The 13,642-nt window shown below is 31.4% G+C and overlaps 1 protein-coding gene across 1 annotated transcript in view; it reads right to left on the reverse strand.

Moving 5' to 3' along the window:
- Nucleotides 1-13,642, reverse strand: part of GRIP1 (Glutamate receptor-interacting protein 1) — a 125,931-nt gene that overhangs the window by 61,795 nt on the left and 50,494 nt on the right. Inside the window, exon 6 of the mRNA XM_035730535.2 lies at nucleotides 6,127-6,280. Within this exon, the coding sequence (XP_035588039.2) occupies nucleotides 6,127-6,280 (154 nt within the window). The remainder of the gene's footprint in view (nucleotides 1-6,126; nucleotides 6,281-13,642) is intronic.

A 13,642-nucleotide genomic window follows, 5' to 3' on the forward strand; every position in this document is an offset into this window, starting at 1 on the left:
TATAAACAGAACACTATGAAATTAACATTATTACACAAGTAATTTTCTTTGAAATATAAGATATTCTTTACTTATTATCTTGAGGGGTCCTTTATAAAACTGGCAATCTGTAATTAGTTAATAACTACCATCATTGTAATCTAATTTATGTTATGTATATACAAAGTAGAAATGATAATTGAAAATGTCATAGACACGTGTTACATGACAATTTATCCCATAAGAATAATTATTTGTATATTCTGTCAACTTTAGACAAATGTTATTCTTTACAATTTCTGTTTATTTTAAAAGAATTCCTAATCACATGTGAACTTATGACCTAGTAAAAGAGTAAGAAAATACAAAAAAACGAACAACAACTGGATGTTTACTAAATTTATTACACAAGACAGAAAGATTTACAATAAATCATGATTAGGTAAATAATTCTTGATTTTTTTTAAAGCAAAATTCAATTCAAAGATGGATAGCGGCTAGCAGTGGAATCCAGAACGCGTATTTCGTCCTATGTAGGACTTGTCAGCTAGATTTACCTGAATCTCAGTGTTGATGCTCACTGTTGGACTCGAACCCAGTACCGTTTACTTCAAATGCCATCGCGTTATCCATTTAGCTACTCAGTCTAGAAAGCCAACTGTTTGTGCAATGGGATAAAGTTTAAATTTACGTGATGTTATTTTCTGGTATCTTTCGATTGCTGTTTAGAATTGCGCCCTGGATTCCAATGCTAGTCATTATTCATCTTTGCCTATAAAGCTTATGACTTAGGGCTATGTCGAGGCAGTCCGCACAGGATTCACATATACCAACAAGAGACTGATCAATTGCAGCCCTAAATAACAATAGGAAGTTACGAGTAAAATAACACCAAGTGAATTTTAAGCTTTACTACACAAGCAGGTGGCTATCAGGACTCAGTAACTAAGCGGATAACACGATGGCGTTCGAAGCAAACGGTACTGGGTTCGAGTCCCACAGTGAGCATCAACTCTCAGGTGCAGGTGCATCCATCTGAAGAGTCCAAAACAGAACGAAACGCGCATCCCAGATTCCATTGCTAGCCACTAGCCACCTTCGTTTACAAAACTTATGACTTAAGGCAATATCGAGGCAATCCATACAGAATACATTTCATCTAAATTGTATGTAATGCTAAATAGGAAAATTCATAAAAATATAAAGAAATAGCACAAATGTAAGTATGTAATGAATTTCATGCAATTAGTTCCCTTTATGAATTTAAATAAAGCAAGAACAAATATTGATGCGGAATAGTATGAATTCATAATATTTCGAAGTTTCTTGTCAGCTGCTTACAACTAAATGTGTAATAGAATTTTACATTGAGATAAGAAATAGTGTGAAACAATTGACATAAATGAATGTAAATGATTGGAATGGCAAAGGTTTACAATAATAACCATATACATATATAAATGTAAGAACAGGTCAGAGGTTAATTAGTGTTAGAATTAAGGAAACAATTCAGGATGGGTGGTGTAGTAATTGAGTGGAGTTCATAAATTGTGTGATAATTTTAGAGGTAGTGAAGGATATATGGAATTAAACAGTGATAAGATAGGTTACGTAATAATTGAATAGGGTTTGAAAAGTTAACATAATTTAAGAGGGTAAGTGGGCAGAAATGTGTAAATGAAACGTTGGTTTAAGAATTCGGTAATGGGGGAGGAATATAACACAAAATAAACATTTTAAAAATAAATTAATAAACAAAATAACACGAATAACCAAAAAAACAATAAAAATAAGATAAAAATGGATTACCAGGGTAATAATGAGTTTACTACTGCCTGCTTTTGAATACATAAATCCGGATTAAGTTTCCTTTATCGCGATCGCTTCAGCAAAACGGAGAGCAGTCGTATTTCTTTGTCTACTGATAATTTTAAAAGCGTGCGGAATGTCGATGGTATGCCCGGTGTCAAGTAAATGCCGAGCTATTGCACTGTTGAGAACCCTAGTCCCTCGCAGCCTCAATTTCTTTGGAACATGCTCAGAAATGCGAAACATGTACTCTTCTCTCAGTTCTTCCAATGTATGTACTATGGCACGTACATGTGAATGGGTGAATGCAGTTGGAGCTACTAAGAAAAGAGGACTTATCGATTTCACTTTGTTTTAGTGAGTACTTCGTTTCCCATAACGTCGTCAGTTTAGGTGCTGAATAGGTCACCTTCAACGCGGAATTTATTTTGTGATTGATTATTCCGTTGAGTTCATCTCCTTTGAAGCACAAGTATAAGAAGCACGGTTTTTTTTCACTGTATCATGCTTAACCGGAGGGTTAATATTTGCATATTTATGGATGAATGTCTCCGGATATGCATTTTTACGTAGGCGATTAGTGATTACAGCAATTTCTTCTTCAAGGCATTCCTTTGAGCAGATTTTACGTGCACGGTCGAAAGGTTTCGTACAATACCCTTTATGTAACTCATAGGACAGAAGCTGTTATAATTGAGAAACCTCGAAATATTATGAATTCATACTATTCTGCACCAATATTTGTTCTTGTTTTACTTAAATATAATGAATTGTTTGTTATTAACTAAGGACAAATTTATATAATCCGAATAAATTAGATTCATTATTTCGTTAATGAAATTCAATATAATAAATAAATTAAAAAATGAGTACAGAAAAGCTGAACTTCTTTTTATATTTAGATTGTTAGTTCTAGTACAAGAAATAAAAATAAACCCAATTTATCTTTAATTTCCAAACTAAACAGAAACAATGAAATTTCGTTTTCTTTTTGTTTATCCCAGCCAAAAATCAACAAACTACTTAATTATACTTGACATAAGTTTTCGTTAGCAAATGAACTTTGCAAATACAAAATGAATTTATATATATATATATATATATATATATATATATATATATATATATATCCTGATTAAAACAACACTTAAGTATATTATGTACGTTTGTGAATGCTTATTGATGCGAAGTTTCGAAGGAGGTTGGAACATCGATGTGGTACATCCTAGTTTCTTGTGATTCTTGAACTAATGTAAACTCTATATGAAAACTGTTTACAGATTAATCTAAACGTCCAGTTGGATGATATTCTGAATATTAATAAATTTTAAAAAGTTCCATGAGTAAAGGGCACATTATTAGTTGATTAATCAAGTTAGAAGAGAGAGAGAATATATTAAGATGAAATCTAACTTAATCGCAAGGTGACTATAAGTTAAAATGTGAAATATTTTCCCCAGACTAAGTAGTGCAATACTGATACCATTGCATTAAGATCTGAATGTTCAACAATTCATCGCGCATACAATTATAAGCACGTTTTTCTAACTAAGTCTAGAATGAAGCATAAATAATGAAGATCTTAATCGTTTTATCAGAAGAATCAAATGGATGCTTACCCTCGGTATAGACCAAATACTAAATATCATAGAAACGAACTATTTTCGACAATTACTGACCTGTATTTCGTTTTTTTATTACCTGTTGGGTTTCTTAAAACGTTTTTAAAGATGTTTCTGTATTATATTCGACTTTTATCATGGAATACAAAACTATTAGTTTAAGTGGTATTTATGTATGTATATGCGCTTCATAAGAGGTAAGCTAATCAGTTAAGTGTATTAAACCAGTAAATATGATGAAGCAAGTCAGACTTTTAGCCACTTATTAACTTAAATAAAGAAAACTGTTATAACTTATTTGTATGATAAATACAGCAAGTTATGTTGTACTGAAGTACCACTGGTAACACTAGAGATAAGGTGACAAGCATCAGCGTTATTAAATTTAGTTCTAGAGTGCTATTGGTAATGACTAGTAAGCAATTTAGCGATTAGATGTCTAAAGTCCTTAGGTTCAAATCAGTAGGTTGAAGTGTCAAGCCAAACGTTCCTTATTTTGGTTTTGACAATAAAGTAATATTATTAGCTCTTATACATAAAGTAAATCTCAGCACCGTATACATAAGTTTGTACTTAATAATTTAATTAAGTACTCACAAGTAATAATATTATCATGAATTAATTGATTTTCGTGACATTTAATGCCCCCAAATGCCCTGGCACAGCCGAGAGTGGGGATAGTTAGCTCTCCCTCTCAAATGCTCTTACATAGCCACGTGCATACAACCACTGACAGGGAAGTCCTACTCACTGCCTTCTCGTGACATTACTGTTGTTTACGGAATTGAGAGGACGAAAAGCGAATTTTCGCGCTTCAACCGGGTTGGTGGATATAAAGGGTTCACCTAGGTGAGTTGGAAAACCCTTATTCCAAACCAATGGTGTATATGGGCTGGCTCCAGTATCCTGAAGGAACAAATGGCGTATGAACCAATCGTTGGTCACCAGTTACCATTGGACTGCATCTCCTTAGGTTGTTCCACTGCCTTGTGGATCAGACATTTAGGCCAAATGGTCCGGTTGTGGCCCCTTAAGAAAATCTCCTGCTTCGGTCTAGGCACACGGGCAGTATCATAGCACATACACAAATCAAGTGACTTGTGTGGCACATATGTATTCCGTGCCTCTTTGTACCAATGTTTATGTGTTTAAACAAGTAATAAATAAATAATACAACGAAGATTTGAAAGTTATCTACAATTATTTTTTTAAACCGATATATCATGGACTTTCATACCGTATACACGAATTCTTCCATTTTTCTGAATACAAAATATGCGCTAATCTGCTATAATGTTTTATTGGCATTCAATTTTTTGATTAGCTTACATAATTTATTAAACAGGGCTATTTGTTAGCTCATTATATATATAACATTAGTTTATGCATTCATTATGCTTATATATAATTAAACTAATATTTGAAGAGTGTTTGTCAAGCTATAGTATATGTTTTAACGCACAATTCTGACAAAAAAATCTTTTGTTAAAAGGTTAGATAGGCTGAAAGTGAAACATTAGTTAATATGAACTATATAAAATATCATTGTTTAGATCGATAAACTGTATTACACTAAACCATTGTTAACTGTTACGTTGGAATGTAAGCTAATATGCAAGCTTATAAAATGGTTTTATAATATACTGTTAAAGGTTAAAAGACGATGCAGCGATACTTATTTTGGACATGATAGAAATGTTAGAAGTAGAGTAAAATAATACTGTGGAGAAGAGAAGGATTAATACGTTACCCTACTGTTTATTGACATAAATATCTAAGATAAGAGATTAAATTTTAAATGTATAGCCAAAGTAATCATGATTAAATAGACCATTAATATTATTATGTATTTATGCTAATTAGGCGAGACTCTAATTTATGGACGAGCCAATCAGAGGCCTTTTAGAGATTTCAAGGTCACGGCACCAAATTCAGTCCTGAATGCTAACGTACGATCGGTTCACAGGGAATTTTGTACAAAACAAGATAATTGAGCGACTATAACAAATAAAACGGCGAGACTATAATTTATGGACGAATCAATCAGGTATAAGATAATAGATCTCGGACTTTAACGTTAAAGCCTTTTATCCATTTGGCTAAACAAATTTCTGGCATTATAGATGATGTCAGTTCGTGATGAAAACCCCATACATAATTCCTGAATAAGGCAAATTACGACTGGATAATAAAATCACTAGTAACACTGGCTGCAGCCAGGTACTACAATATATACGGATGTTTGGAGAGTGTACAAACTCCTACATATGTTTGGTTATGTGCATCGTGTCGTTATCCACTAGTAGCTTTTCGTGCGCTCAACAACCGGGGTGCACACAGACAATATTGAAGCTATGTGGTAGAGGCTGAAAGAGTTTTTGAGACTTTATCATGGCTCCAGAGGCCGACTATTCTGTAGCCGTATGAATGATTTCCTCTACTGCATGCTTTACGATTTTACAACCCTGGAGCCTCTTTCTAATCTTGACAAGTTTTTTTAACCATGTATAAGAAGTGTATCCACTTTATCTCCTTGGTTTCGCACAACATCCTTTTACTCTATACTGAATGTTTGCTGATTGGCTAATATTTCTCAAGGTCATTTGAGATTCGTTCAAAGGTCGTCCATAAATTAGAGTCTCGCCGCTAATTAGTTTGGAAATTTATGACAGTTAGTAGATGTTAAAAATAATACAATTTTTATTTATTGATTTACCTATCGGCTATACTTCCTTGTCTGATATTATCAATGAAAAATGCATTTTGACCAGTTTTCACTTCATGACATGGTGCTAAACTAACTCCTAAATCTTCATTGGCTGGTTTTTCAATTTCAACTACAACTGCACCAGATATGCGACGATCTTCTTCTGAAATATAAAAAAGTTATAAGTAAATATTAATCAACTACAGTTATTTAATTATTATAGAAAATAGTAATTTAATAATAACCAAATATAATAGAAATATTATTGAAGTGATTTTATAAAATAAATTTGTATCATCATAGGTTTTGTTCTTGTGAACTAAAATATCTGTCGGAGAATAGTTGTAAGTTAAGAACCAGTAGATCACTGGATTTTAATTCAATGGCTAGGTAGAGTCACGCTCACCAAAACAGGTAGAGGTTGTACGTTTGGTCTTTAACTTGATCAGTTCTTGTAGGTGTTTAGCAGATAACACCAATAATCATCCAGTCATGATTAAAATAACCATACTCTAGTTTTAAGAATGATATTTTACAAAAAATAACATCTATACTTCTCCGCACTACATTATTGAGATGGTGAAGAAGATTTGTAGCTCAGGTGGATGATTTTGGTGGAGTTTTGTACACGACCAAACCATCCAGCTCAGAGAGCACTACATTATCTTTTCTTGTATTTATATTTCAGTAGGAAAGCAAATGAAATATTTATACAGATCGATAAGGAATAAATTTTCTACATAATTTTCACCATTTAATCTTTGATTTATTGTCAAATATAGCGTATATATACTTCTAGGATGCAACTTAAAACAGCTAGTGGTGAAATATGGCAACTCAATCATTTAAACAAATATGACATATTGTTTCGTTCATTCGTTCTAATATATATACCTCAGTATAATTGACCTTACACTCTTCCTGTTAGTAAGAATAATGGTAATGTTAAGTAAAATAGTATATGTTTTTATGAATTTGCAAAAGAGTTGAACAATGATGCAAAATTGGAATGTATCAGAATAAGAGTAGTAATTTTAACAGTTGCATTCGTGAGTCAGTCTATGAGGAGTCCCATACTAGGACGAAACGACCGTTTAGTGCCTCCAGTTTCTCAATGTTGGTTTAATTTAGAGTGACTCATGAATTCAACTATTAAAATTGAAATGTAATGGTTATATAAATTAAATATTATCTACTGTGCTTGTTATTAATCTCTAGAAATTTAAAAAGTACCATGTTAATGTTGTATGCAAAAATATAATACAATACACTTTTAACTGATTATTTTTTGTTCACATACATTGAATCTTATTTCATAAATGATTAGATTGTAAATACGTTTTTTTCTTCTATTAGATAACAGTTTTCCAGTTTAGTCAATCATGAAGATATATTCGACTATTTAATACATTATAAAATTAAATACGTTTTCAGTATGAACTGATATCTCTTGCAGTAAATAAGTTTTAAAGTATAGATTTAAACAATTCTGAATATATCAAGAGGGGTTTTGTGGATATGATAGTAATTTCAATAGTTGAGGTCATAAGTCAATTGAAACTAGACCACTATGGAAAACCTGGAAACACTGAACGGCCGTTTCGTCCTAGTGTATAATTCCTCAGAGGTGCGAATCCACTATTCCACCTCATGAGATTCTAAAAATACTAACTCAGTCAACAGTATAAAACTATATGGTCTTATCTAAATGATTAAAATATTTTTATACATTATATTGGTGTAATAATATTGAAAATTCGTTTGAAGCACTTTATATATATATTTTTAAATGATAGTTTCATTCACAAGCTAACATCAATTGAGTAATGATAAAGCAGTGAGAAATATCTGAAAGACATTCTTATCTATATTTTTTAAAAGAATTATCAGTAATATGCATTAGTGACACTAGAAATGGCTAACATCATGGTATTACAATCTCACAGAGTGAATGATTTCATTAAAGTACTATATTGGAATTTAATCGATAGCAATATTCAACTTTCATCAATTTATTGATTGAATATGATTGCTATCAAATTTTATTTAAGTTGATCCAATAAACTATGATCCAGTTATTCATCGATATCAGTTTGAATTCAATTAATAGATATGAATAATGTTTATAATCCATTTGTATTATCATTAAAATTTAAATATTCATGTAACAATGGGTAAGTTTTATCTAAAATGATATTATACTACTTTCAAAAATAAACTCTTACAAATCAAAATGTTATTTTCTAAAATAAATTAATACCATTTTACCTCAGTTTTATTCGTGTCACTACCTAACGACACAAACTTATTTGTAACTATCCTTTTAAAAATAATTATTATCATTATTATTTATTAAGATATAAATCATTTGGTTAAATATTATTGATTAGTGTAAAATTTGATTCATTTTATCACTAAAATCTTAATTCCATGATAAAGAAAAAAATATTGAATTTGATAGAAAAATCTTTTTTCTTTAATAAACAACGTTTTGTTTTTAGATATCGATTTTTTTCTTCATAGTTTCTAGGCAATTTATTCTTAGTGAAAATTTTTCAAAAAAAAACAACCAAATAATTAATTGTATAAAATTAAATTCTGATATAATAACTTAAATCAAATATATATAATTCTTGATTATTTCTTTTTACTTTATTCATATTATATTTTCTTAGAATTAATAGGGTTGGTTTAATAAAATTGATATTTTCTTCAATTATTACTGATGATGGGACTTGTTTCTTCTTTTTTTCGTATTCGCGTTTTCTCCTAATCTGATTAATTATTCATAGAATAAATGAACAGTTGTTTCTTTCTTTATCTCTCTCTCTCGCTTTCTTGCTCGCTCACTCGCTTTCTATCCCTCTTTTTCTCTATCTCCCTGTTTTTTTCCTTAATAGATCGTATTAGAAAAATGAATAATAGAAGAAGGAACGAATGAGTTCTATCAAGAAATATTTAAAAAAACACAACAGAATCTGATTAATTTTTATGAGGTTAATTTCTTTTTCGTATCTAGTTAAAGAATGAAGTGACCGTTGCCTTAAGGCTACGACTATCGTGTATATATAAGATGAAAGTTTTCAAATGTTATTCACTACAATGTCATAAAATAAATTAACAACTTAATAAGATTTACTTCTAACTTAGACGGTCCCTGATCATTGATGGGCTAAGCACTCATAGTAAAGTTCCTAAAAAGAACGTTCTGTTGAAAGAGTTGAAAATTCTCCTTTTCAGGATGTCTGTAGTTATATCAATTTGAAAATCAACGGTCATATAAAAATTTTTTGGTACGGAATTCAGAAACAAACTAAGTATTCACTTTCTTGATGTAAAAAAGACAATGAAACTCCAGGAAAATCTATCTATAGGAAACTCTTGTGAAATGACCAGCTACTAGGCTTTCAAAGCTTGGTTATCATTAGCCGAAATCAAAAGTTAGTTATATCCATCACTACATTAGTACGAAGAATTTGTAATCAAGAGGTAATAGATAATGAACTGAACCTTCTAAATACAATACTTATCGTTATTTACTAAAAAGAACATCAAACTCAAGGCTAAAGCACGAATAGCCTCTTTATATAAACATCGATTTTAAAGATGGTATAGTTACAGACATCCTCAAGAACAGGATTTCCGACTCTCTCAAAAGAACGTTCTTTGCAGTAACTTTGTGATTGGTGTTCTTCAACCGATCAATGTTCAGCAATAATCTTAAGTACAAATTATCTCATTTGACCGATTTCATGTGCATTTGTCAATTCACTTGTTCATGTGGAGCAAGGTATATAAGTCATTCAATGCTGACTGAAAGGAGCTCTGTAACTGAACACCTTGTAGATACAGGTCATTCGATTAAAATGGACTGCGTTCAAAGTCATCTAAAAGACAAGTAGAAACCTGCCAAAGACAGTTAGCCTACGTCTTTTATCATTCCCAAAGCATTTGTTATATATTTTGGGAAACCAGGATTGTGTGAACAAAAAATTTTTTACTACCTCTACTTCTACTATGATCATAATCTCTGGTAATTTCTTTTCCTTTTTCATAGCCATCTCCTTCCCTCCTATTTTCTTCTCCATGGACCTTTTACCCTCAACTGATTTATTTCTGTTTCTAAGATCCTTTTGATTACCGTTCATCTAAATGTCAACGTTTTTTCTTGTCACGCTGTGCATCTGAAATGACCAAATGTACTAGCAAATTAGCAATATATTTTATAACTAGGAGACATGATCCTTTCAACTGCTATATTCCCTTCATCAAAACTTTGTATAGATGATAATCTCATGAAAAATCTCGCTAAGTTTCATTCTTTTTTACTATGATGAAAGTTATTCTTCTCTTTATAGAAAAAAAATTTGACTGTAACACATCAAAATACTTTCATCTGATATAAAAATACATACTACTCAAATCATAAATTATCCTAAATATGTTTTATAATTAACATCATTACTGAAAACTGTAGTTATATTATGTTGATTATTTGAAGTAGATCATTACTTGATATATTTTATACTAGTGTATTTTACAAATTTATTATAGCAAGAACAATAAACATATCATTGCACTAATTTAAATGTATGTAAGCATCATAGTAATACAGTTACATATCAAATCAATGTATACATTCTAACTTTTTTTACTATCTTTTATTCTATCGGTAAAACTACGAGGAAATATCGAACTATTCTTGAATCAATAATGAAAAAGATTGCATTCAGGTAAGTGAGTATAGTTTACACTGAAGAAACATAAAAATAATAATTTCAGTAGTTGAGATCATGAGTCAGTTGAAGCTAGATCACCATGGAAAACCTGGAAGCACTGGACGACCGTTTCGCCCTATTATGGGACTCCTCAGAATTGCGCCTCCACGACCTCGCCTCCTGCGAGATTCGAACCCAGGACCTATAAGTCTGCTAAGGAGTCCCACAATAGAACGAAACGGTCGTCCAGTGCTTCCAGGCTTTCCATGGTGGTCTAGCTTCAATTGACTCATGATCTAAACTGTTAAAAATATAATAAAAACTTGGGAAACTTTGACAATAACGTACATAACTATCTTAATCCCCTTCTGTTTCCATTTCATTCCTTTTTTTATATTCACAAACAAATTTCAGACAAACTTCAAACGAACAGAAATAAGATGAAGAATATATAAAAAAAGTGAACAAACTCTTTTTGACATTTCTGTCTATCCATTTTCATGTTACAACAAACATTATAAACTCAAGGTACTATAGATAAATGCTACCTTATCTAAGAAAAGTTAACTATCATATTTATATGAATAGGTAACCATCGAAATAACTAACAATTGGATATATGAAAAACAATTTGCTAATTAATTTTACATGAATGTCAGTAGTAGTAGTAGTAGTAGTAGTAGTTAGTAGTTTTATTTCTAATTAGAATTTAAGCAAAATGTTATATGATCAGTTAGTCAGTTAATTAATCAAACTACTTTCTTCTATTTATAAGTATTACATAAAACTGCTTAATTAGTATGACATGTAAAGTTGAGAAAAAAGATTTTCTGAAGTTAAAAATGATTTCCTACTACTACCGATATTTTTTAGTAATAGAAGTAGGAGTATATTTAATGAGTGTAGTTTTAATTGGAGTGGTAGTAGTAGTAGTGTGGTGTGGTGTGGTGTGTGCTACTGATGTCGATAGATATAAGTAATACGTATCATCAATCGAAAGTGAAATGCCTGAAGGCAGAAGGTTAGGAAGATTAAAGAAAAGAAAATGAGAACAGAGAATAATTAGTGTGGAAATGAAAGAACAATGAAGTCTGAGACGATTAATTGATATTTTTGTCAAATAAAATTATTACTGTATGGTTCTCAGATTTTACTAAGATGTTCTGTAAATTTATATTCCAATATATTTGATTGTCTACACGTACGTTCTTGTTCACTACGGTAGTAACAGTTGTGTCAATAATGGCAACAGTAGTAAAACCAACAATGTTAATTTGTATCGCTATGTAACAGTATTATTATGCTAATAACCAATATTCTTGATATCCCATTATGTCTGTTTAATCAATAGACAATATATAATTTAGCGGTAAAATATTCAAGAAGCACTTCATTTCCAACAAGAAATAATCACTTATTAGATCATTTTCATATATATATATATTAATATGATCATTGATTGGTGGTTGATTGAGATGTCTTTCAACTATTGAATTGTAGATTCACACCTCTCTCCACTTTGATTGATTTCCCCAACTATAAATGAAATGTAACCCTGATTTAACAAACATATGACTCCTAATGTTATTACATAAATTTTTAGTTGGTTTCTAGGTTAACTAATTATTTACCCTTTGTTAGTTATGTTAAATATGTGAAGTTGTAGGTTTCAAAATAGGTTAATTATATGAACAAATGCAGATAAAGACAGTCAGTGTAGGAACAGTCTCTGCATCAGTAGGACTCAGCATACACAAGGAGAAAACCAAGGTCCTCAAATACAACACGGAGAACAGCAATCCAGTCACACTTGATGGCGAAACTCTGGAAGATGTAGAATCCTTCACATACCTGGGAAGCATCATCGATGAACAAGGAGGTTCAGATTCAGACGTAAAGGACAGGATCGGCAAATCAAGGGCTGCCTTCCTACAACTGAAGAACATATGGAACTCGAAACAACTTTTAACCAATATCAAAGTCAGAATGTTCAATACGAACGTCAGTTCTACAGTACAGAGCTGGAACTTGGAGAACTACTACAACCATCATTCAGAAGGTACAAGTATTTATAAATAGTTGTCTACGCAGGTTACTCAACATCAATTGGCCGGATACCATCAGCAACAGCCTTTTGTGGGAGAGAACAAACCAACTCTCAGCTGAAGAAGAAATTAGGGAAAGACGTTGGAAGTGGATAGGAAATACATTACGCAAATTATCAAACTGCATCGCGAGGCAAGCCCTAACTCGGAATCATGAAGGGAGGCGGAAAAGAGGAAGGCCAAAGAACACATTACGTTGGGAAATAGAAGCAGATATGAAAAGGATGAATAACAACTGGATTGCCCAGGACAGGGCTGGATGGCGAATGCTGGTGAGCGGCCTATGCTCCTCCACGAGGAGTAACAGGCGTAAGTAAATATGTTCTTTTGAACATAAATTTCTAGTACACAAACTAACAAATTTAATATGACATTAGTATGATATCAAAAACACTATAATAGAACTATAACACATGACAGATAAGTTGGGGTTTTTTTCATACAGACACTACAAACATTGTTATACTTATTATTCCTACAGGACTCATAGTCTAAATTATAAAATCTAATGGCTACATTTATTCGTAGTTTAGTCTACTGAGATACAAGCTATTTTTTGTCTACCAAAACAAAACTAAATTAAAGAAATATAGATTATACAATTTGAGTAAAAGATAAGTTAAATATAAAATAATTCTGTAGTACACAAGGAAGTAGCTATCAGGATTCAGTAGTTAAATGGATAACGCGATGTCGTTTGAA

The sequence above is a fragment of the Schistosoma haematobium genome, chromosome 1, assembly GCF_000699445.3.
Source record: "Schistosoma haematobium chromosome 1, whole genome shotgun sequence".
Taxonomy (NCBI): domain Eukaryota; kingdom Metazoa; phylum Platyhelminthes; class Trematoda; order Strigeidida; family Schistosomatidae; genus Schistosoma; species Schistosoma haematobium.